At 36.1% G+C, this 26,469-nt stretch overlaps 1 protein-coding gene across 1 annotated transcript in view; it reads left to right on the forward strand.

Moving 5' to 3' along the window:
- STK3 (serine/threonine kinase 3) overlaps positions 1-26,469 on the forward strand; it is a 120,330-nt gene that overhangs the window by 69,815 nt on the left and 24,046 nt on the right. The window contains exon 10 of the mRNA XM_063390368.1: positions 3,704-3,879. Within this exon, the coding sequence (XP_063246438.1) occupies positions 3,704-3,879 (176 nt within the window). The remainder of the gene's footprint in view (positions 1-3,703; positions 3,880-26,469) is intronic.

Genomic DNA, 26,469 nt, shown 5'->3' on the forward strand with positions numbered 1-26,469 from the left:
GAATGGAACAGGCTATTACACAATAGCTTTTCAGTGCTCATGTGGAATGATACTGACTGCTGTAGACTTTTTGTAACAAATGTAGCTTACTGAATAGAGTGAATTAATTGTCCTTAATGGAATCTTTATGTATTATACCTTTGGTTTTCTTGGTTCTTGAAAGATGGTTGAGAAGTTAACATCACTCTGTTGTTCATGGAAGTTAAAAAAAAGTATTTTCAGACCAAAATGATCTTATTTTGGAAAAAAAAAAGGTCCAACCTTTATCAGTTTGCCCTGGTATAAAGATACTGAGAGTTTTATAAAGTAAATACAAAAGAGATAGGAGGTTTCACATGGCCTTTAAACTGGTAGGTGTCAACTCATTCCTGTGAAAAACTAACTGAACCTGATAGGTTAGCTAGAGTTTGAAATAGTGTCTCTTTTTTCATTTATTTATTGATAAAAATAAAAAAAAACCCTTAAAATAAGTTTCTAAATAAATTCTTTGGGATTTTTACATTGGAGGAAGGAACAAAAAAAAAAGTTGAAATACCTCTGGTCCCATAATTTTGCAGTAATATTTCTGGTTTTGTATGTGAGGTTTTTTAATTTTCAGTGAAGGTAAGCAGCTTGCTCTTTTAATTGGGTTAACTGGCTGTATGCTCAATTGAAATCAGAAGTGAGTTCTAAATTCTTATTTAGCAAAACAAATAAAAGACATTCTCAAAGTAAAAAATAAATGTTCTTTGCTTACCTTGGAGTAATTTCAGTCCTGTTGATCCAATTTCCAATAATATGCATTTGGTAGCAAGGAATTCAGAGGGGTTGGTTTGTTTTATATGTGTAGGTAGTCTTCTATTACATGTATAAGGGAGATATTTATAAATAGTTTATAAACTTATGAGCAGTGCTTGGAAAATCTTTAGTATTGCCTATATGCGAGAGGACGGAGATTGCCTTACCTGTAATGGGCCAACATTTTGGTATTTAGCATTTTGAACAGAGACACTGGCAATCTTTTTGTTTATAACTGTGTCTCAGGGATGAAACTTAAGCACAGCCATCTCAGCAGAAGAAAAAATTGGTTGTGAAAGGCCAGCAACGCGGTGTCCTATCTTCTTGGTACAAACAGTTTCAGGGGTTTTGGGCAGCGATCACCAAGTAATGAACAGTTTGTACTAAGAAATTGCATTGTATTTCTGTTTTTAATTCTACCTCCTTCATACTACTATCTTCTCTTGGATCTGCTTTCTAAATGTGTGTTTTTTCTAAAATTTAGATTCTTGCATTTTTCCTCTGCTCTACTCAGGTCTTATGAGATCCCACCTGTAATATTGTGTTCAGCCCTAGGACCTCCAAAATAAGGAGGACATGGAGCTGTTGGAGCAGATCCAGGGGAGGACCATGAAAATGATCAGAGGGGTGGAGCTCCCCTGATATGAAAACTACCTGAGACAGTTGGCGTTGTTCAGCGTGGAGAAGAGAATGTTCCAGGGAGACTGTGTAGGACCTTGCAGTACCGGAGGGGAGCCTACAGGAGAGCTGGAGAGGGACTTTGACAATGGCCTGTAGTGATAGGACAGAGTGTAATGGCTTTAAACTGAAAGAGGACAGGTTTAGAGTAGATATTGGGAAGAAATTACCTACTATGAGGGCGTTAAAATATTGGAACAAGTAGCCCAGAGAAGCTGTGGATGTCCCATCCCTGGAAGTGCACAAGACTGGGTTGGATGGGACTTTGAGAACCTTGGTCTAATGGAAGGCATCCCTGCCCATGGAAGGGAAGTTAGAATTAGATGGTTTTCAAGGGTCCTTTCCAACTCAACTCATTCAATTACTATAGTTTTTGCTCTTTAGTGCTCTTTTTCTGTAGTTATTTGGCATTCCTGCTGTTTACTTTTCATCCCTTCCTCAGTCCCAGATTCAAGAGATCAAGAAACGTCCTTCAAGTGATCTTGAGTTTAGTGGGGGCAAACTTGGGAGATTCTGGGGAAGAGTGTCTGCTGTCTGGTCAGCTAAATTCAACCTGGAGTTTAATTCACTGAATTGTTAGGTCACTGTTGTTATTAATTAAAATATGGTGACTAGAGATCTGTGATTAGAAAAAAATATATGAAAAAATGTAGCAAAAACTGAGACAAAAAATCAGCTAAAAAAAAGTGAGGAAAAGAAGGTGTGTATGGAAATAGCAGATTGATTGAAGGAATCATTGTGGAATTGGAGGAAGGCAGCTGACATCAAATTCACTAAAGCTTAGAGCATGACCGTAGAAGCACACATTAAAAAATGCCAGAAGAAGTCTTACTAGAACAGAAAAATTTAGGAACAGCAGAAAGGAAAGAAGCAGTAAATCAACATGCAGTCTTTGCTTCTATCAAGAATAGCGTGGCCAGCAGGTCTAGGTCAGTGGTGAGACTAGATGGTCTTGAATGTCTCTTCTGGCCTTGATGCTTCAGTGAAAAGATGGCAGTACAAAAATTAACATTAATGAAAAAATAGGCTGCTATTAGTCATGCAGCAAAATTAGAATGAATTAGAAAATCTTTAGACAAAGGAGATGGGAAGAGATGATGAAATGAGAAATGAAAGAAGAGGGGGGAAAACTCACTTAGTGAATGAATAAAAACAAGTGTAAAACTAGAAAAGGAGATTAGCAAGTCCTAGTAATCACGTTAAACACAAGCTCAAAATATATTTTCCATTTACCTTTTCACTTGTTAAAACAAATATATCGAAAAAAAATTCCCATTACTTTGTTATGCTTGTAATTTAAATGTATAGTTTTGTCAGAATTTTGGTGTTAGGTTTTCTCTCCACATCTTAGTTATTTGTCTCTCATCCTGTTTCATATTTTATTTGTGAAAATATATTTCATGTATCTTCATGTCAAATCTGTTACACTTCCAGCATGTACATTTCATGTCAGTGCTGTGCAGAATATGCTCTCTGAGGTGACAGTTATGTTTATTTATTGTGCTATTTAGTAATAAATTTGCTTTGAAGTTCCACAAACAAAACCAAATTTTAATAATTTAGTACTGAAGAATTTTTTTTATCTTTAGTTTTGTGAAAAGGATAAAAGAGCAGGAGTTCATGCAGATCTCAATCTGCTTCCTAAAGCTTTTGCAGCTGTTTGATGATGACAAAAATCCCCCAGAATATGGAGACAGGGTGCTTCGCAGTCCTCTGTAGAGGGTGATCCTGTAATTTTCTGGGAATCTTCATTGGTAATGAATTAAACTAAGCAGCATCCAGACACAATTTGTGTAGCTGTATTTTTCAAGTTCTTTTTCTAAATAATCATTAAATCCCTCTGTAGTGAAACTCTGTTCCCTTCCTACAAGTGCCTGTGAACCAGCTCTTGAAGTTAGGGGCATTCAGCACCCAAATGGATGCTTAGCACCTCATGTTATTCAGTCTCTACAACGACAAATTGATATTGCATGAAGTAACTTCTAATGTTGTTTGTGTGTGCAACTCTGAAATTTCTTGAACATTTCTCCACGTTGTATCTTGCTACAAAAATATCATACTTTGACTATGAGTTTTTATGCCAAAGATCCTCAGGGGACAAACAGAGGCTTGCATCACATACAGATGACTGTATTAGTTTCTTCTGCAAACCCAGGAAAATTAATTAGTGAAGTTTAGTTTATAGTGCATTAATTCTTTAATCTTTGAATAGTTTTTTACCTCTTTTTTCTGTTTTCTTTCAACTAAGGAAATGCTACTTCACCACAAGTTCAAAGACCTTCTTTCATGGACTACTTTGATAAACAAGATTCCAAGAATAAAAGCCCTGAAAACTGTAATCAGAACTTGCATGAACCTTACCACATATCCAAAAATGTTTTCCCTGATAACTGGAAAGTCCCTCAAGATGGAGACTTTGATTTTGTAAGTACTTTTTTATTGTTTATTCCCTTGCATGCAGTTTATTTATATGTGCTGAAAATAATCAATGCCTTTCTGTAACTGTATTAATACACATAAAATAAGTAAACTTTCAAGAATACTGTCCAAATATCTAATCTTTGTGCTTCGTCCTGGTTGTTGAAGTAAGTATACACCTGATTAACACAGGACCTTTTTAATGAGGAGTGGCGTGTGACATTATACTACCTTGTAATTACTTTTTTAAAAATGTTTTTGGTTCCTTAAAATTTATGTGCCATAACAACTTTAAAAACGACCTGATTCTGTTTAAAAAAAAAATTGCTACAGTCATGAAATATTGTTGTCATGTTTGCTGGCTATCTCAGTAAAATGATAAACATTTTCAACTGGATTGGAGCTATTTAATCAATCTCCTTGGAGATGTTTAAGATCACCTACTGTTTTGCACAAGTCATCTTCTTGGTACTATTCCAATAGTACACATCTCTTTACATAGAATTATTCTACCTAACACAATTTCATCTATTTAGGATGGAGTTTTACCCTCCAAGAAATGTGTAGTTTATTTCATTTTGCCTATGTTGCGAATTATTAAAATGAAATATATAATTATTGATTAGAAACTTATAAGTAATTATACCTGGTTTTCACCTTGGCTAATTTTTAACATGTTTCAATGAAATCTTTGTTTATATGTTGTGCCTGAAATGTTCTTAACTACAGTGCAGTAGCTAAATATGATCACATGGTGTCTTTTTGAAACACTCTTGAGATTTCAAGAGAAATGTTGTGTTTAATTTTAGGTGACAGCTGTAGGTGGGGAATTTTCTTTCCAGTTTTCACTTACTGCATTTCTACTTAAAGCTGACTCTTAAATTTAAACTACTAAGGTAAAGCCAGTTAAATAGCATAGTACAAGCTGTTGCTGCTGGAGAGTTTTGATTTAGTTAGACTTTGGGTTTTTTTTTTCTTCATCAAATGCAGTGATTATCATCCTGGTGATTGACTAACAAAGTAGTTAGTTGCACTATTCATTGGAAAATAACTGGCCATTTTTTCAGTGGAGTTATTATAGTGGCAATAAAACTGCCTTTAGAACAGTTTTTAATTCATTCTATCTTTTCTGTTACTTGTGAAGAAATGCAGGCAAAAAAAATTCTTTTTGTAAATGCTAAAATGCTAATTCTGTAAGTACTTACTCATTGATAATTCATACATGGGTGACTGTGTGGAATTTGTTGATGTTACTTGTACAATGAAGTTGCCTTCTTGAAATAGGAATTTGTCTTAGAACAAAATCCGAGGAGGTCTGATCTTCAGAAACTGAACTGCTCAGTTTTGGAGGCAAACCTTCCTAGTGGTGTTAGCCTGGCAAGTAAAGACTTCAGAATCCTAGAATGGTTCCTTCTAAAGGAAGGGACCTTTAGGGCTCATCGAGCCCAGCTTTCCTCCCGTGGGTAGGGGCATCTTTCAATAGCTATTTAAAGCTGTAACCTTGAAAACTTCCAATAATGCGGCATCCACAACTTGTCTGGGCAATTTGTTCCTGAGTCTCATGGAATTTCTGTGTTGTGCAGTTTGTCCTTGGCCTCTTGAAAAGGCAGTGTTGTGAGGCTTGTTGCTACAAAATTATTCTGATTGAAAACCAGATAGGATTTTTTCAAAATTGCATAACTATTTGTATGGACTCTGTGTGTGTGATGGTATTTTGTTTTAAACATAAAGAAGAGATAAGCCACCCTAAGAAACAGTTGAGGAGGATGCTTCAGTAGTGGATGTATTGCTCCACTCAATAATACGTTTCTCTAAAGCATCTGGTACCAGCTGATGTTGCACAGGACCTGGGTTTTAACTGCCTGCTGATTTGAACCACTAGCAATTATTATTTACTTATATATTCTAGAAGCATTTCTATTTATATTTTAGACGGTGAGTGGCAGTATTGGCAAGTGGCCTGTAAGAGACTTTCTCAAAGGATAAATCAGTGGGCAGCATGCATAATATATTGTCTGTTCTTTGTGAGATCAGCATGAATGTTTTCAGTTGCTGACATGAAGTCTTTAAATGATTCATGAAAGGGATAAATTACGGAAACTGTTTGAACTAAATAATTGCATGCTGTTTTGTTTGGAATTAGCCTTAATGGGATCTAAAAAGCTATCCAAACTGTAAATGATGACAGTCACAATTTTATTTAAAGAAGGGATGGATAAACTAGAACTAAAATATAAATTATCAAAATTCAACTTAATACTAGTATATTCGAATAGTACTCCAGCTTTCTGTGTAGAAGAGGAAGGATGCTCTGTAAGCCAGAAGTCACCAAACTAATTTTCTAAATGATACCATTATTTCTTACCCCTGTAAGCCAAACACACCATGGCAGTTCTGGCAGCCAGTGAACACTTCACTTGTGAGCCAGGGTGAATTATAGGATCATGCTAAGAAGAAATATTTAAGTATATTGGATGGAAAGCCCTAGAAATTTCTGTATATGTCTGTTAAGGCATGAACTAGGAAGCAGAAATGCCATTGAGGTAGGAAAGAGAAGGCGAAAGAAAGTAAAAACAAACCTTATAAATCCCTGCAACTAATTAGTTTGCTTATTTCTATATACGATAAGGTGAAACATGTAGATCTGGGAGCTAATTCCTGTGACCAAATAGTATATTTGCTTTAGGTCAGAGTGATATTTTATCCTATTCTGAGTCTATTGTACTGTCTGATAAAACATAGTTCATTTATTTATTGAAATATACAAATACATGTAATATGCATAGAGCAGTTGGTCTTAAATACTTGCTGATGTTTTTAGATAATGTAAATAAACTATGTACGAAACTGTTCTCATAATGTGGATAAACAAATATATAAAATAAGGCAAATGAACTTAGTACTAGGGCTGGTTTGAAAGTTTTGGTGTGAGCATAGTTTTCGGCCCTGATGTAAGTGTTGTAAAAACTACTTGCCAATACAAATATAACTAGAAGATTTTTCCAAGAAAATAACATGCTCTGCTCATCAATCTGAGCTTTAAAAAAAGTAGTTTTCGCAGCATTATTTGTTCTGTAAGTACGTATTTATGGTTTGGTTTTTTTTCTCTGTTGAAGTACATCTGGTTTGAAATTCAAAAGCTGATCTTAAGTCTTTTTCACTGATGCCATATGGGAATTTAAGGTCTATATCTGACTTTCGGTCCTGTGGGCCTTCAGTTCTGTGATCAGTCTGTGCTGGTTATTGATGTCACGTTCCAGGAATTGATAAGAAAAAATTATCAGCATAGACCTTCAAGTTTTACATTGCATTGAATCAGGTATATTGCAAATTACTTTAACTAGACTGAATTCTGTTACTGTATACTCACCTTGAATATTACATTATTGTAAATGTAATGTATTGTATTTACCCTGTTATATTTCCTTCTGGACTTAAAGTGATGTTTTTCATGCCAAATGGGTGTTTGGAATTTATATACTACGTTTCTTCTTGCTTTTTAAAAAGAAACAATGACCAAACAAAAAACATTCACCCTCAAGCACTTGTGAATGTTTTCTTTTCTGTGAGTAGGACTTTGTATAGAATTGCTGATTTTAATCTTTGTTTTCCGTTATTCTACTGTCGGTTTTTGATGTCTCAAGATTAATTCTCAAACCTAAAAGTATGGGTCTTTGATATCAGTGAATTTCAGGGAAATGTATTTCTGGGGAAGTACTTGTAATGTTTTGTTTTGCCTTTTCCACTTTAGACTTTGAAGTGCAGCTGTTGTAGCTCTGATTTGATATAGACCTCTTTCAAAAAACCCAAACTAATGTTTATTCATACTTCAGCTTTTATATTAAATTGTTAATGTGTATCTCACACTCAAGGATCATTGTGGAATTTTGTTTTCAATGAATTCTACCAGTCTATAGGCATCTCTTACACATTTTATTTGTTTTTAAGAGGCATGTGGCACATGGCATAATTAAAGCAGTATTTTCAATCTTAATTCTGTCAGTTTTACTTGGGGTTAAGTGATGCTTTATGCACGGCAAACCTTGATGCCAGTAAGACACTATTAATTGTGAGGAATAGTGGCATAATGTCATTGAATAAGTAAAAATGCAGTAAAGCTCTGTAATGTATGGGTATGAGATTCCTAGGAGTATTAATGATGCACGATGTAAGCAGCTTTTCATAAGGAGGCTTAACTGTTTAATGGGCTGGCTTTTAGTTCTAGCTCAGAAGTCAGCAGTTTGGAGCAGAATGAGAGCAAATGCTGTGTTTGTTTCACCCATCTGACTGGCCAGTCCTTTTAAGAACAGTTCTTTTTGTAGATATTGTGTATTCCTATGACCATGTTGCTGTTCTGGTAGCTTTGTTCTTTCCATGGGGAATGTTTCCCATGAAATAGGTACATGCTCGGAAGAGCTGTGGATTAAATGAGTAGTATGACTGCAGGGTGTTGTTAAAGCAGCTTGTTGCAATTTTTTATTGTCTTTCACAGTTGAAGATTTTATGCTGTACAACATTTATAATAGAAATTTGTTTTCACCAAGAAAAGGTGAACTTTTCATTCTGAGTAAGAAAAGCTCAATATTTTTGTTATGTGGAGATACCCAGATAAATCTTGGCTTGCTAGATTGACGTGCAGTGTGTACATGTTTGAAATAATTTGCTGCTTACATTTTTACTGTAGCATGACATTTAAGATCTCATTAAGATGTAAAATTGCCCTGTAAATCCTTCTGCCCCTTAGTAATGTGTGTTATGGTGGGACATGATATTAAAAAATAATTTACATGAACCTAATTGATGATAACCTCTGAATTAACATTAGTCAGAATGAGTTGCTAAACTTCATTTGCACTAATTGAATATGTTATTCCATTTTAAATGAGTCATTTACTTTTTGTTATGAGACAATAAAATGTAAAAAGGCAAATCTGTTTATTATAGCAATGCTAGGGTAATGATTTCTGTCTCTAGTAGAATTATTTCCAAACTGGAATGGTATCCAGATTGTTAAATATTAAACAGTGAACATGTAGATCATGTTTTGCATAATAACTGCAGTATCATGTTTAAATACATGCATTTTGGGTGACTTAAAGATTCTGGAATAGCAACAAAAAAAATAAAAAGCCATCTGTTACTGTAGGCAGAATATTTCCCTGGGTTCCAAAAGGAACAAATACATTAGAATATAATAATTTTGGAATAATAGTACTGCAGATTCTGAGACTTTGGTTAACATTTACAAATGTATAATGTAACAATTGATTCTGTATAAAATGAAATAGCATAAAATGACTGAAGAAATCTAGAATTAAATAAAAATTTCACTAATCAAGCTAAGCTGAAATAACTTCATTGGAAATATGTCTGTGTCCAAAATCTTGGCTGGGATTATGCTGGCTTTATTGAAGCAGCAGATGACTTTATTTGGAACAGTTCTCTTTCTAATTAATGGGAATTAATGTATTTCATCTATTTTCAGTAATTTCTGATTCTCTTCTAAGATTTGAAAATTTTAAATGAAATATTAATATAGATTCATTTTGCTTTGTTTTTAAGTAGTTGTTGGATATCATGAAGCATTTCCAGATGCTGGCAGGAAGAATGTTTTCTTTACTAGGCAAATATGAAACTTAGCTTTGTGCATTTGCATAGGCCATACACATATGAGATAAAGGTATTATTAGTGCTGATAGTTTCCGTGCAGAATTTCATTCTATTCAGCTCAGGCGTGGCTAAAAGGGGAGAGACTGTAAAGTGAATTCAGTGAAATGACATGCTTTATCTAGGTCATTTTGTGAGGACAGTGTGAACCTCAGCAGTGGAGATTATCTGTACCTTTTAAAGTAGGTGGCTGTTAGAGAAACTTCTTGTGTCTTGTGTCTTATTTATCGAAAATGAAAGGTATGTGTGTGGGTAAGTCAGCAGGAGAGGTATTTGTACGAGGAGTCCTCAGTGGATGATTTGCAGGCTGTGGCTGTGGTTTGTTAGGCTTATCATGCTGCTGTTCAGGAGGGGAGTTTTTGCCAGCTTGACATGTAAACCAGAAGTGTAGTATTGGTTGCTGAGATTTGATAGGCAAAGATAACAGAACGACTTATTACACTTTTTTTTACATCTCTGTAAGTCAAATACTGACTGATGTAACTAAATTCTGTTCATATATTCTAATAATAAAAGGAGAATTCTTTTTCATGCAGAGAGGGGGGAAATACAATGCCTGAGCAGAGTGTTCCTCCAACTGATGTTGAATACAGCATCCTTACTCTTTGAATATGTCTCTTCTTCTATTAGTATGTAAGTAAATAATTGAAAATCAACCCTAGTAATTTTTTAGGCCATAAACAGAATTAATACTTTCTGTTTATCTTAAATTGTAGGACTATTATAAGGCTGTTACTCTGACTACTGTGTCAAGCATAACAAAGTGCCAGTGCTGTACTTCAGCAGCTTTGGACAGTGAATCGTGCTTTCTGACAAAGATTAGATAAATCTTTGTATCTTAAAAGAGCACAGAAAACGCCCTTCTAGGAAAAAAAAAGCTTTTTGCATGGTTACATGTTAAACAGAACAAAAGGCTTTTATTTGTCATTGACATATACTCTGAAGACAAGGCAAGAGGTCAGGCTTGAATTGCAGCAATTTATTTGAGGTTAGATAGTAAGAGGAATGGATAACTACATACAACAGCAGATTGCCTCGGAGGGTTGCAGAAGTTGCTATTGTTTTAAGTGTTGAAGGCCTGGTTAGATAAACACATCAGGAACTGTTTTTGTGGAGTTAATCCCATTTGGAGCAGAGGATTGTTATAGGTGACCTGCTCCTGTAAATGTTTCCGATGGCCTTCTTTTCTATGGCTTTTTAAGCTACTGCTGATGCCTGATGTTTGTAATCATAAAAGACGTTGAGAACGCTTAGGTTTTACAAGTTTGAGCTCTCAGAAATAGTGACATACCTAATTTGTTTATTAGGAGCATCAGTGTTTTGGAGGAATTAGAGCTTGAGTAACCTTTATCTTTTTTGCAATTAGCAGTCAACTGTTATTTCCAAACATGAGTCTGCCTCTGGAAAATTTTGGCCAAGATTCAGTCAGTAAGACTTAACCACGTTTTTCTTCCCAAAACTTTAAAGGATCCTTGCCATCTTACTTCATCACAACAAATAATTTCAATGTGCAGTGTATTTTTTAGTTATAAAATAGTTTCTAGTGAGAAAACATTTAAAAACTTACTTTTTAGCTAACTTTGTAATTTTTAGTATAGAGTTAAGAATGAAACTACTTCACACCAAAGAGTTCAAATGCTTGTCTCATCTTAATGCCTTTTTTTTTACCTCATTAGCTCGAATGAGGAAAATGAGCTGAGAAACTGAAGCATAGCTCTAGTATGTATATTTGGTTATACGGCAAGCCTGTAATTTGTGCATAGTTTCAAAAGAACAAAGGAAAGACATGAGTGAAGCTGATGAGCTGGGACAGTGCTGCTGGTTTAAAGGAATTACTTGTTACCTTAGTAACCAGTTGTCTGTACTAATATCCCTCTTTAGGATCACTGTGCAATAGCTCAGTAATATAGTTGAGAAGGAGCTTTGAAAAACTTGTAAAAAGCAGTTGTAGCTGGACAAATTTTCAATGTTACTTTTTTGTCCATCGAACCCATTCAGATTCAGATCTCTATTCTGTGTTCCCTTAGAATTAGAAAAACCCCAAACAGGGAGGGTATTTAATCCAAGGAGTTTTCATGTTTCATGAATCACTGTTAGTGTCAAGACAGTGTACCACACCTTTGTGTGTAATGTCTGCTCTCCACACTGAATGTTCACACCAAGGAATGCTTGTTCCAGCTCAGGGTTTCAGCAGAATTCTTTGAAATCATCTCTATGTCAGTACCACGCAAATTTACCACCAGGAAACAAAATCTGCTCTTCTGCTCTTTGCTATGGTAATTAATGCTAATGAAAAGAAGTAAAAATAAAACCTGCCTTGGGAGAGTGGGTGACTTGAAGATTGTTTTAAGTTAATTTTTATAGCTTCTTAGTTTCTAGGAGGATTTCCTCATCATGAGGTTTGGTAAAGAATGAGATGTTTTTATCAGTTTAGGATGTTTTGTGCCACCCCCCCTACCCTCCTCCCCATTTTTTTTGGACTCAAATGGGATCTTGTCCCATAGATAGGATTGTAGCAATTCAACAGAAAAAAAAAAAATTGGATGAGCTTAGTGGCTGTGTGTCTGACTCTGAATAATCACAATGCTTCTATTAGATTTCTGTGCCTCATGTTTTGATCAGCAGCCAGTAAGTACCATATGTAGGCTCTATATTAAGCATAGATGTTAACAATATTTCGTCAACAAAATGCTGGAAATTAAATGGCTGACATTTAATACTATTAAGCTTTATAAGGAACGGGAAAAAAATCTGTGGTTTTAGTTTGCAAATATCTTGTAGAACTTGAAGAAAGACACTTCTGCACTAAGGCACTGACTTCAAGCAGTGGGCTCGAATACTTGGAGTTATTTGTTATTTTGAATTAATGTCTTCAGATACCTGATTAGATTTGACTTAGTACACATAGACCAAGTCCAGAGATTGTCCAAAATACTTCTAATAATATTTCTTTTCTTCTAACTCGCATACTTCAGAGATAAAAGGGAACTGCTATGAAACTTGAGAGCAAAGTTTGTATTTCTGTAGTTTCTGAATAATATTATTCTCATTTACTTGTATTTTAGTAATGTATGAAAAGTATATGTTGAAATTACCCAAATGTCATTCTTTTACATTAGATCTGTGATTAAACATACATTATAATTCACATTTACTTTTGTTTATTGGGATTTGTAGCATTGCTATGAACTAGTCATTTTATTTTTGGTGAAAAAAGTGAGATTTGTGCAGTGTAAATTTGTAACTATTTGAAGACTTGACTTTTTTTTCATTCATTGATGTTGTTATTTGTGCCTGGACAGACGTGTACCTCATGGACATGTACCAGTACTTCTAAAGGTAAAAAAACCTCTATGTGATATCCCGTGGTGTGTGGAGGGTACACACACACACGACAAATCCAACAAAGCAAAAAAATTAAATTGGCAAGTTTTTATACTTACTTTATATTTTTATATGAGTAAAAATTTAAAAATAAAGATATACAAGCCCAGTCTACAAAGCTGCAGTTATTGACAAACTCTCCATAAAGACTCAATCTCGTGCTTGCTAAAGTCATTGGCAAAACTCTTACTGATGTCAGTGTTAAGTTTCACTGCTCAGACTGTTAAAGAAGTTACTTTCATTTGTATGCCTGAATGTGAAGCTGCATCTAGATTTTGGGTTAGACTGTTTCTCTCAGCATTCCGTAATTTAGGGCAAGTTCACCCCGTTCCTAAGGAAGAAACACTTGAAGAATTAACACTTCTCTGGCATCTATTTAATGATCATGGTATCACTTACATTTGCGTTTGACATTAGGAATTGTACAGATGTAAGTGTAGTAATCAGATAATCTAGGTTGTTGACATAAATGTTCCAGGACAAAATTGTTCAATGGGACAGCTCTAAAGGTACAGTAGCGTGGTTACAGCTATTTCAAGAAGCTGCCTGATGCTCAGCTGAGAACCCTGACTTCATTTCCATGACAAAATTTAGTGTGCTATAGTGAGAACTAAAACAAGTTACCTGAAACCATTTTCAGAAATGTAACTTACTTTGCATTGCATCAGATTAGAGTCACGGGCAAGGTTGGGTCTGCAGCTGAGATGCAGGAAGTTTGCAGCCTGTGTAGCCTTGACCACATGATGCTGTATGACCATGCTGTAGTACTTGTAGATGGGAAATAGGTGGAACCCTCTAAAAACATCAGAAATTTTTTTCCCCTCATGGTGTCAATACAGTCCAGTATATATAGTTAGTTTTTATATTTGAATATTATTCTTTCAATTAAGAATGGGAGGAAAAGCATTTTTCAAAGACACAGAACAAGCTTTCACATTACCCTAAAAAGTTACTTAGATGCAAAAAGTTCTGTTGGTAAAAATGAGTTGTCCTGAAATGACTGCCTCTTTTATTTTGTTGTGTCCTCTTTGAAGACTGTGCTTTTTGGCATAGGGAATTTCTTGAAGAAGTGTGTGAATGGAAGAGGAGACTTTCTTTCTAAAGTGCAGACATTTGGGTTACTTAAAGATTGCCATTAATTATAGTCACATTTTCTAAATGTCATCCACACACAAGAAGAACATGTATTTTACAGAGATGGCCAACCACTTCAAGATGAGAACTGTTATGCTGATCATGTTCATAGAGATAGAAATATGGTATTTCCGTGGTGCTTGTTGTATGTGTGTATAGGATGAAATGGGCTTCTTGCTTTGCTTTTGCAAAGTTGTAAATTTCATCACTATTTTTGTCTAAAGAGTTTCCATTAACTATTAGAATACAACTGTGAGGCGAGATGAAGAGACCTGTGTAAGTACAACTGCATTCGGGCAGGTTCAAGTAACAAAGACATTAGATTAAAAAATGAGATGAAGACTTTTACTTTTATATTTTTTCTGTGGCTTAAAATTTGGCAAGATGTGAGCAGCTGTGTGCAGTCCACCTTCAGTGCTACTTTAGAGAAACAGAGAATGAATTGGCAGGAGTGTGCTGGTTGTAGTGCAGCTTGATGTGTACCTGCTCAACTGTTTAATTTATTGTCTCTTGACCTGCTTAACTTCCTTGTCATGGGGTTTCAAAGCCTAGTTTGCAGTGGTTGATCTTCCTTATATGCAGTTTTGGACGGTACTGTTATGGCCTTTTGAAGGAATGATGTTATGGCTGAAGAATGCACCTTTCACTTACACTCAGCGGTTAACAGGATTTAAATCTAAAATTTTGCAGTGCCTTTTTATTTAAAAAAGAAATCTAAAAATCTTAAGTCCCAAACAGTTTTCAGAGTAAAGAGTATTTGCGGAGAAGAAGAGATGGAAAAGAGCTGATACCTCTGAAGGGAATTTCTAAAGGATTTAGGGGGAGGAGTGGTAGGTGGAGAGAGGCCAAACTCCACGTTACTTATGCACCCCTGTGAAACTCAAGAGCCTTGTTTTCTTCTCTGTGGGCTGATGACCCTACAACAAGAGCCCAGTAATCATCTCAGAGGTGGGCTAGTTCAAAACTGCAGGGGCAATAGTGACATTGGAAGCAGTGGTTAGTTTGAAACTACCTGACCTGTTTTCCATGTTTTAAAGAGCTGTTGCTATGGCAGCAGTAGCTCACAGAGGATGAGCACTGTGAAGTTTGAGAGCTTCGGCAGTGGTGCGCGTGGAGCGGCTGGATTGCTTCCAGCATCAAAGTGTGTTCCCTGCACCCACCTTTTTTACAGATTTCTGTGGTACCCTAGAATTAGCACAGATTCATTAGAAAACATCGCTTCTAAGCCCTGCTGAGCAGTTTATTAATTTAGCTTGATTTCAATTAATTTCTTCCTTTGTACATCTCATCTCATCTCATCCCATTGCTGCTTCCCAAAATAGAAGCCTTAAAAGAACGATAGTACCCTGTAGACATCATACTGTCCTGTCACCAAATACAATGCTAATTTTCTTTCTGCAGTTCCATATCTCATGTTAAGGAAGTCAGCAAGCATAAGCTGTTAGACCATAAATTAAGGAGAAATTAATTCCAGAGCTGAGACACATTCACTGAAAAATTACCTGACAGTTTTAATCAGTGAATTGCTATCTGAAATGCCTCTGCTGCTGGCTGTTGTCGTTATAATGTGGTGGTGAGAGGATTTTGCAGGTGGCCAATTCAAGACACTATTTTAAAGTTTTAAATTGAAACTTAGTGCAGTGAACTTCACCTGTAATCTGGAACTTACTGTGATTCTTGTGAGAACCGTCACTTAGAAGGAGGTCAGCAGTATAGTATGATAACAGAGAGGTTTGGTTAGTAGAAGTGTAATATAATTTTCAATTTGGGGTATTTTGCATGTTATGATGTTAGAAGAGTTGTTGTAATGTGACTCATGTCTAAAAGGAAAGTACATTCTTGCCAAGCACAAGTTTCAAGAGGAAGACCTTGTTTTTACTGCTCCTTGAATTCACAGGAGTAGTTGGGATCCCAGCAAAGCACCTTAGTTAAGAGTGATAATGGAACCTTTGCCTTACTGGGTGGGAGCTATGTCAGACTAGAATACTCTAGCTAGCTGCTTTTTTTTTATTCCCCAAATCTATTTGCATTATTTTGGACTTATTCATGTTCAGTCATAGATTGAAAGTCTTCCTCCATCTATGACAAGCAGATTGTAAGACCAAGTATGAAGGAGAATGTTCATCTGTGATCTTTAGTTTGTTGGTTATGTGGGTAAAAGTAGTATTTGTGAAGGTTTCTCAACTAATCTCATTAAATGCAAAAAAAAAGTTTAAAAACTGTGTTCAGATGCTGAAATCAAATGGTCAAAAGCTAAGGAGTGATGCATTTATGATCACTTGACCCCTTAAGGGCCTATTATTTAATTGAATTTTAACCTATAGTCATGTAATTAAAGAATTTTAAAAGGGAGTTGGGCTATATGGTCTTTAAATGTCCCTTTGAACCCAAACCATTGAATGATTCTATACATAAGCATTTGCGGCTCAGAGGGTCATTTGCAGCTGTGTGAAAAAGCACAGGCAGCAGGTCCAGGGAGGTGATTCTTCCCCTCTACGCAGCTCTCGTGAATCCTCACCTGAAGTACTGCATCCAGCCTTGGAATCCTCAGTCCAAGAAAAATGTGGATTTGTTGGACTGGGTCCAGAGGATGGACGGAGAAATGAGCAGAGAGAGGAAAGGCTGAAACAATTGGGGTTGTTCAATCCGGACAAGAGAGAACTCTGCAGAGGCCATACTGTAGCCTTTCAATACCTATGGTGGAGTTCTAAAAAAAATAGAGATAGACTTTTTACCAGGGCCTGTAGTGGAAGACAAGGTGCAGTGACTTCAAGAGACAAGGTGCAATGACTTCAAAATGATTCAGTGAGCTGCAAGTGCATTTTCAAATGGCAAGATTTTTTTATAAGGTTGCTGAGACACTGGAACAGATTGCAGAGAACTTGTCGATGGATGCTCCATCCCTGGAAGTATTCAAGTATTGGATGGGGCTTTGAGCAGCCTGATCTAATGGGAGATTCCTTTTCTGACGGCAAGGGAGTTGTATTACAGATGGTCTATAGAGGTCTCTTCCAACACAAATCATTCTGTGAGAACTATGAGAAAAGAGTGGCAACAAGCAATTTTACTGACGGACCATAACTGCTCACCCTCCACGCCTCTGTTGGTGGGAGAGTAGTGGCTATGAGTAGCAGAGTCTGTAATGAAGGAGTGAAGGGAAAGAGACCAGGTGCTGCATCAGTGGTTTTCTCCTGTGATGGTAAATGGTAAGCAATCTCCTTGTCTTTATCTTGAGACACAAGCTTTCTCATTCCATTTTCTCCCCCTATCCTGATAAGAAAGGGGACGGAGTGAGCAGCTGGGTGGGCATTTGGCTATTAGCAAGACTAAACCCACTTCACCTGCTAAGATTCATTAGAGCAATCTTCTACAGCTAGAAGCTCGTCTTCATCTCTGACATAAGTCTGCATGATCTGTATCAGCTCTTCTCTCTCTTTTCCTGATACAGCACTTCTGTCGTGCAGTCACAGCTCAGTAACTAAGAAGTGCCATTGCGGATGCTTGCTTTATTGGAAAGAGTGCCAGGTCTGGTTCCCGCTCAGTGATCTAAAGCACAAATACCATCTGTCCTACAGTTAAGATCACTTCAGTGAGTTTCTACATAACTGCTCACACATGCCAGATACAGAGAATCAGTCTAGCTGCTTTTTTATTTCTTTTTTTGGAACTGTCCTTAAATTGCCCCATGACACATGTACAGAAGTACTGCTTCCAAATTCCTACTCGTTAAAGTTGTCAGCTTTCTCTGGAACTTCTCAGAAGAAGGCCTTGTCTGCAGTACAAGGGCTACAGGGTGGCCTGAATGCATTTCTTGGCTGTTTACTGGAGTGACTTGCTGTCCTCAGAATTGTGGTCGTCAGAGCTGGCTCAGAGCCTTCTTGGTATTTTGCAACAGCTAGGTGATTGGCAAGTAGGTACACTGGGGAATGTCTCAGTCTTACAGCTGGTGCTGTTCATGAGGCAGGCACATGCTTTGTTCAGATACACCCAAAGGACAGCTGTGGTTGAAGCAGTTGGACCCACCTGGCCCATCTCACCATGTTCTCCAATGTGATAATTGAGTCTCAGGAAGAGTCTAAGCCTCTGTATGTCAAAAACGCCAAGAACATATCAGGGCAGTAATTTCTGTGAATAGAATGGAGGCATGAGATCTTTAGCTCTGCAGAAAAGGTGATTATATGTGGAATTGATAGATCTGGTATCAGACTCATATTGACTAACCCTCCTAATATTGTGTAGTGGGGACTGGAGAATTTTGAATGAACAGGCTTCAGAAAGATGCTCAAGCCAGTTTTGTGGGACTTGAGATGCTTAAACGGGCTCATATTTTTTATTAGGTGAATAAATACTTTTTATCATGGTCTGATTTATCTGCAGGGTCCTACTTGGATACCTCTCTAATCCACTAGTCACAGTGATTTTCCTCATCTTTTTCTTGCAACTTTATTTACAGATTTACAAAATATTTGCAAGGGTCATTGAGTCCAACTCTTAAGTGAATATGGAGATCAAACTTGAAACCTTGACATTATTAGCACCATGCTCTAACCAACTGAGATAATTTTGGGATTATTAATGATCCTTAGAAAGGTACAATATTCACAAAACCTAAGCTGTCCCTAGCTTCAGCAGGCAGTCTTTAAGTCTTTATTCTACAATCTCCTCTCCATGATGACAGTTAATTTTGGGTTTTCAGGCTCACTGTCGTGGGACTTTCATTGCCTGATGCCTTAACTGTTACTCCAGATTGTGGGAAGTCTCCTGAGCCTACACTAATCCTCTGAGAACAGACATATCAAAAAGTGCTCAGAAGTTCACTATATGTACACCCACAGCCAAGTGAATCAGTTTCTGTGGGTGGTGGCCAGCTTTCTACTCATCCTCTATGTTTTGAGGGGGAGGTCTCCTTCCCCTTGGTCAGAATAATTGTTTGAAAAGAAAAAAAGCAATTATTCTTTAGGCACTCTTTAGGAGTACACCTTGTTCCTGGAACTAGTTCATTGTATTCTTCAGCAAAATTTCCCAATGGGAAAATTTATAATAAGAATTTTCTGGCTGATATAATGAATCAGTGTTTAACTGAGACTTTTATGTTACCTTTAAATCCCCTATGGATCATCTCTCTATGCTCTCTCATGGCTATGTGATCACTCCTTCAATTTTTTAGTTCTTTGAGTTCAAATAATATTTTCTACTGATTGCCACATACTTAGGAAAATATATCTCAAGTCATATTGGCTTTCTTTATATTGGAAAAAAACTGTGTAAGTTTACATTTTATGTGATTCCTGCAATGTGTGAATCAAGCCAGGAAATCACCCCGCCTGTGTTCTTGCCAAAGTCACACACATCTGAGATATCATATTTTTGATTCTTTTTTAGTGTGGACAAGAAGGTTTAGAAAGAGTGTTCAGCTTTTCAAGGAGATAGCAAAAATCTCTCTCCCTGTGTGCGTGGGGATTTCCCCACAAGGAGATAGTGTGGTAGCATGCTGGGTCAGGATCTACTGCAGGAAGGCCAGAGATGTGATTTATGTGTATCCACATGAGCACAAGTGTGCTTTGAGATGTGAGAAATGTGTCTGTCCCTGAGACTTGCAGATTTGTCCCTATAAATTCCATATGTGCTTTGGTTTTTTGTAAGCATGGTACCATCGCTGGGGGCTTCTGTGCATGGTGCAGCTCAAGTGGTTCTTAAGTACTGCTTTCCTTAAGTTTTTACATATCTTCATCAGTCAAAACCCCTGGGTTCAGCTTGTAATGGAACTTCTTCAAGAAGTTGCATTCATGTGTGTATTTCTAATTCCATATGAGTTCCCACTAAAAGTTACAGGGGATTCTGGGTGTGAGGAACCAAGGGTGCACATTTACCAGTTGGTACCTCACATATACAACCTCCAAAAACCCTCAAACTTTCTAGGGCTGTGCATAGAGCATCACGTTTCAATGACATTCTGGTTAATGCTCAGTAACTTATTTTAGGTGGTACTGTATATTATTTTAAAAAAAGAGAAAAGCCCTTTGGGAATTAAACAGTGAATTTCAGGAAGGATTCTTCTGCTAATCCACTAGTTTAATGAAATAAGAGGAGTTAAGAGAGAAGAAAATGTAAATTCAGAAGAAACTTCCATTTGAAGAATCCTGCATCTAAATGCGTGGTTCTTCTAACAACCACACAGTTAAGTTTTGGGATTCTTAATTTCACACACTATTGCAAGAAAATTCAAATAATGAAGCCACCATGAGGCTGCAAGTCTTCTGGTAACATTGGAAACTGTAATGCTAGTTCTCTTTTACTGCCAGGTTTATGGTTTTGATTTTCTATTTGGGCATTTAGAAGAGCTAGGATTTCTGTTCAGTAGTAAGGCATTCTGGGACAAAGATGAAAGGAGAAACTTCAGCAGCAATCAAAATTAGAAGAAAGCTTGGCCTGCAGTTATTCTCTATGGCAATACAATCTAATTGTAACCATATTAGAGAAGCAGAGTTATGGAGGTAAATAGTTAGTGTAAATATGTTGAGTAATACATTTACATGTTAATATGACTGTATCAGACATTCTCATTCTCTTATTTCAGCAGCTATTGGTATTTTGGTTAAAACTAAAATTCTTTGGATTGCTATACAGCATGAAAAAAAACTAGAAAGAAGATGGCTCTTGAAATTGAGTAGAAGGTGGTTGGAGCTTTTTTGAGAGGCTGCTTTGTTTCTGTTGGAATTGGTGTCAAATCCCTGTCACCTGGTAACTCCATAAGTAAAATATGGAATCAAAACCTGTTTTGCACTTTCCTGTGTAAGACTAATGAGACCATTTGCAACCCTTGTTTAAAATGTTTTTTTCTTGCCTTTTGTTTCCTCTTGCTAATACACAAACAGATTCATTTTCTCTTCACCTTTTCATTCACTAGAAATGGTAAGCACAACACTGTATAATACCAGTTAATGAATGAATGGTTAGATCAGATAATTTGTATGAAATTAATCCCTGTCAGCTGTGATTTATCAAGTTTTTCGCTATGGACACTGAAGATTTTCTAGTCAGTAGTTTGTACCTGTCAGCTACTGAAATTTTCATATGTCTGTAAGGTTTCTCTCTGTCATTGCCTCTAGAGAACACCTAATGACTCTCCTTGACTCTCTCATGCTTCTTCTTTGCAAGTGCCAGGTTTTTACTCTAATTCAGCAAAGCATTAAGTTGGCTTGCCTATGTTGTGTTGTAATTTACAAATTGTATCTATAATAACACTTCTTTAGTAAAGAATCTATCTTCAGTTATGAGGAAAAATCCGCAGAGTCTCGAGTAGTTTGCACCTGCCACTAAATTGTAAGTAGAGAGGGTTACCTGGAAAACACTTTGCATTTGAGGTGAACTTACTCCTGTTGCTAATTTGTGGGCAGGCAGAGTTTTTCCAAACACATGTATCTAAATACACTAGTGCTTGAGGATCATTGATTTCTGACCTTATCTCTTTGGAGTTTTCCAAAACAATCTAGAAATATTGACTCCTTAAGTTCTTGAGGAAGAATTGTGCACTTTCCTCCTTCAAATTAAAAACAGAAAGGTCCAAAAATATCGTAAATAGATTGTTTTCTTGCAAAGGATTTAGAAAGGTCACCTACGTAGACTATCGTGAGTTTTTTGTGGTCTTTAAAAATTTTAATTTCAGATAAACTTGAGTTTCACTTTATGTTTTAAATGAGATGTAACGTAAAGAAAACATTAAACACAAAGCCACACAAGTCCAATGGCAGTATCCAATACAATATCCAAAATGAGAAAAATGCTTTATTCTTTCAGTGGTTTTTGAGCTTCTTGTAGTTCGGATGTGTTCACATGATTCAAATTTGAATACACGTGGGAGGTTGTCCTAAAGTAAATTAGCAACTAAATATTGATTCCAGTAGTTTCTTTTCTTATGTTTTACTCTATTATTAGTAAGGTAGTTCTTCTCCAAACTATTATTAATCTGAAGAATGAGAGATTAAAATTCCTTACTAAATGATCATTTCTGTATCCCTACTAAAATCGATGTGCTACCAAATATTTTTTCCAGATTAGCATAACATGTCTGAATTGAAGGTAATTCCATTACTTTCCTTGGGGTGGCTGTGTCACAGTTTTATAGATCTGACAGCTAAACAATATATTTTTTCTTCAGTTTAACATTTTATGATCTTATGCATAGTTAAAGTTCTTTGAACAGTCTTTAACAATTCTTATTTAACAATTCTCCTCCAAGGAGGAATAACATACTCAAGTTATATAGGTTTACTAAATCTTCCCTTACATGTCTGCCTTAGGGAGAATATTGCACAACTAGAACAATATATGTATATATATGAACATTTAAATATTCACCCCAGGAATTATAAAGATTTGGCATTCATGTCTGCTTTGAAGATCCCTGAAGCATAACCAAGTTGTCAGTAGCAGTAAAGAATATGATCGGTTCCTCCATGTGTCGATTCTGGGCTTGCATCATGAGCATTCACAGGTGGGAATAGCTGCTTCTCTGGGAACAGGACATCTGTCATCAGAACACTAATTTTGAATTGTGACAAGTTATCCCTGGCTCTGGAACTGTAGCACAGGAAAGCCTTGTAAAAACCCTTATAAATGCCTTGACAACAGCCAGGGGAAAATAGCTGGGCTGTGTATCATCTTCTTGAAGGAGCTACTTTCTCTCCCTACAGCTGAAGAGACTCTAGACAGACTCAGAAAAAAAGGTTGCTGAGTATTTTTTTTTTTGGACACAAAAGACAAAATACTGTCAAATGAAAAACCAACCAAAGAAAAGCCCTCTGTTGTTTCATGTGTAAGCTGTTTTAAGATACTGTGTAAATAAATTACTGGTCTCACAGATGAAAGAGGCCACTGGCAGATAGCAAGGAATTTATACTCAGGAATGCTGCTAGGATTATTAGAATACTTATTTACTGTAGAAAGCAGAGATGGACTGACCCACTATCTTCAGTCTCAGTGTTTCATTCATGGTTTGTAGGAATGCTTTTATATGGTGGGTGATTTTTGTCTTGGACTATATTATATATATATTGTGAAATCTTATTCCTGGTATTAAGGGCTTTAGAGAAAATAGTATCTGCTACTATACATATTTTGAGATAGGTTAATTAAATTCATAGTATAAGTATGAATGCCAGCTTAAGGAAACAGAGTTTGAAAATTTTATGTTAATCTCTTGGTTCCAGTACAAAGGAAGAAAAGATAACAGGGATGAATTTGCACTAATTTTTAGGATTGTGTTCTTATTTTCAGTATAGATTAGCCTTTCTTGCAATATTTTTGACAATTACATTGTCCTGTAACTCAAACTATAATATAATTAACTATGTGCTTTGAACGATTCAGAGACTAAATAATGTCAAGTTTTTTGGATCAGATTTAATTGAGCAAAAAGATTATTTTAATTTGCCTGTATTACACTTGTGAAATGGTGATTTTAATTTTTATTTTATTTTGATATTTAGGGAAATAATCTTCAGGAAAAACTATCATGGTTTTCAATTTGCAGTTAAACTGTATTTTAAATATTTGTGCCCATTAATTTCAGAGTTTGGGAGAACTCGGCTATAGAGAATTCTACCCTGCATAGTCTCAAGGCTTTTTTCCAGATTACCTTTTTAACTGCTGGTGTTGATTTTATTCCTCTGTGCTAATGTAATATGCCTGTTTGCACCAGGTTGTTTATGTCACTAACATTGTTGATGGACAGGATTATTTTCATTTCAAAATAGCATAGCCATGCTAGATCTGAAGAGAATGAAATCCTGTTTGAACCTATGACACGTTATTTTTGTGGTATGTTAGTGGGTGTCATGTTTGTGTGTTTGGCACACAGCCTATGTTGTGAAAACAGGATTTTCTGGTAGAGCTAAAGCAACATAATTGCACTGACAGAGACCTTTTGGTTTAGAGAGCATAGTGAGAAGGATTCAGATCTGAGTATTTATTCAAGGGCTTCCTTAATTATAGTCTTGGAATGGAAAAAAAATAGTAATGGAAAAAAAAAATAAATGCTGTTATCAGGAGAATGATGACAGAGAAAGAGAAAGTGAGTGATTTCACAATGAGTTCATAGCAGAGCTGGAATAAGACACAGGAGTCCTGCCATCAGGTCTCATGCGAAGTGTAAATTCTGCTCACTCCCATATATCTCATCTTCATTTTCTAAGATGTATTACTTTGTGACAAATCTCATTTAGATCATATCCCCTCCTGGGCAGTTTGGAATGTGTCTGTGTTAGGCGGGGGAGTCTTGATTTGGATGCTGTTGCAGTTCAGTTAAATAATTAGTGATATATATAATTATTTATCAAAGTCTATTACATTCAGGGCTTATGTTGTAAAATATTTTCTTACTACTTCATTTATCTTAATATATTTATTGAATTCTGTCAATGAGGTAATAAAAGTTTAGGATGCTTTTCTGCTTTAGACAATCAATGTTATAATTAGTTTGTCAGCCAAGTAAATCAAGTGATGGATGTTTGTCAACATTTATGGCAACACTGAATATATTTGCTTATCTGTATAGGATACTTTTATATCATTGAAAACTATGATATTTTATATCATTGAATGCTTTTTAATTCATTGAAACTATTAATTGAAGAATTACTATTTTCAGCAAATACTACCTATTCAGACCTAACATACATGCAAAACACTAACTTTCGTGTCATGTATGTTCAAAACATTGGCAGTGTCAGCAGTGGCAGTAATCTGTTCCCATGCTGAAACATGGTCAAAATCTCTAATAATCAACCTCTCTACCCTTGTGTGCTGGAGTATTCTGTTTTGGAAGTATGCTGTGGAATATTGAACATAGACCAATATTCTGTGAGTACGTCTTTGAATGCCAGCTCTTTGTGAAATAGCTGGTAGTTTGGGAGATCTTTGTTGACTATGCTCAAATTTTTATTCCTGTCCTTCCTTAATATTGTTATTCACATAATTTACCTCAAATTCACTTCAGATTTGCTGTTCTGACATGCTTAGGTGGGAAGCTCTAGGGCAGCAACAATAATCAATATAAAATGATACGTGGTCTGATTATGTTACAGGAATTTTAGGCCTGGCTGAGTTTTGTGTAGGTATTGCATTCTGTTGACTTTAAATCTCAGATGCTTTAATAAATATGCTTCTTAGCATTACTTCATCACAAGTAGGATTAAAAGAACGTTATCAGATGTGTGAAGACCATTCGTTATTATATTGAAACATTGTTCTAAAACCAATCTGAAACCAGTCACTGAAACTCTACAACACAACTGAAGAAGGAATTAAAGCAAATACTTAGTTTCAAGCAGATAAGTGACCACATTGCAGCAGTAGAACACCCAACGTATTTAATTTCATTTCTGGTTATAAGAACCCTTTGTTGCCTCTTTTGTGGCATGTTCTCATGGCTATAGCTTTGTGTTCCCTTTGTTCATAGTTGCAATACTCATAAAATCACTAAAAATAGTTACTGCAGCTTCAACAAGCTGCTGCTTAACAAATCTAGATCTGGTGTAGTCTAACACATTAAATGTATCAGTAGAGTGGACTTGGTGTTTACCTATAGACCTGTTTATAGCACTATTGAAATCTAAGAGGGATTTGCATTAATAATGAGGAAAGCCGTAAAGGGTGTGTACAGATGTTTCCTAATGCAATAAGTCTGTTTCTCTGAAGGCATATGATCACATTTGGAAAATTGCTGTTGCATGTCTTGGCAGTTCGTTAAAAACTGAAAACTTAAAGTTAACCATTATTTTGATAGACTAAGTTCAAGGTCACCCTTTGTTTAAATGATGTTTTGTTTTCTGTAATTAGACCATGCCAGGTGTATTAAATATGTAATTAAAACCAGGAGGTTTGGCTAATTCAGAGTAAATGAGAATGAAATACAAGGTCATTATTCGTCTCTAGTGAGACTCCAGAAGAGCAGTGCACATGGAACTATTTATAAAACATTTTGCATGGTCAAAAATTCCTTTAGGTTGCTGTCCATGGCTTTTAAATTAAACTGCTCACAGATTTTTACTAAAGTACCTGTAGCGTAGAAATATATTCTCATGCCTAGTGTTGAATTTGAATGGAAATAAAAGATATATGATGTATACTTTTATGGCATAGATTTAGAAAAAAAAAAAGGGATAGTAGGAGAGCCTATGAGGCAGTCTGCTATTAGGATGAACTTCCACTGACAGCCACAGTACTGAGCAACTGGTTCAAACATCACCAGTAATACCTGGAAGGGCATGGACTGCTTTTGTAGTAGTGAGTTGAATTTCTTGCACTGTAAATGCTTAGTGTAGTACAGCAATGGCAAACTTCCTCCACTGTACACAGTAATCAAACTTTAATGGGGGCAAAATTCATGCTGATATTCATTGCTTCTGCACT

The sequence above is a fragment of the Prinia subflava genome, chromosome 1 (assembly GCF_021018805.1).
Source record: "Prinia subflava isolate CZ2003 ecotype Zambia chromosome 1, Cam_Psub_1.2, whole genome shotgun sequence".
Classification (NCBI taxonomy): Eukaryota; Metazoa; Chordata; class Aves; order Passeriformes; family Cisticolidae; genus Prinia; species Prinia subflava.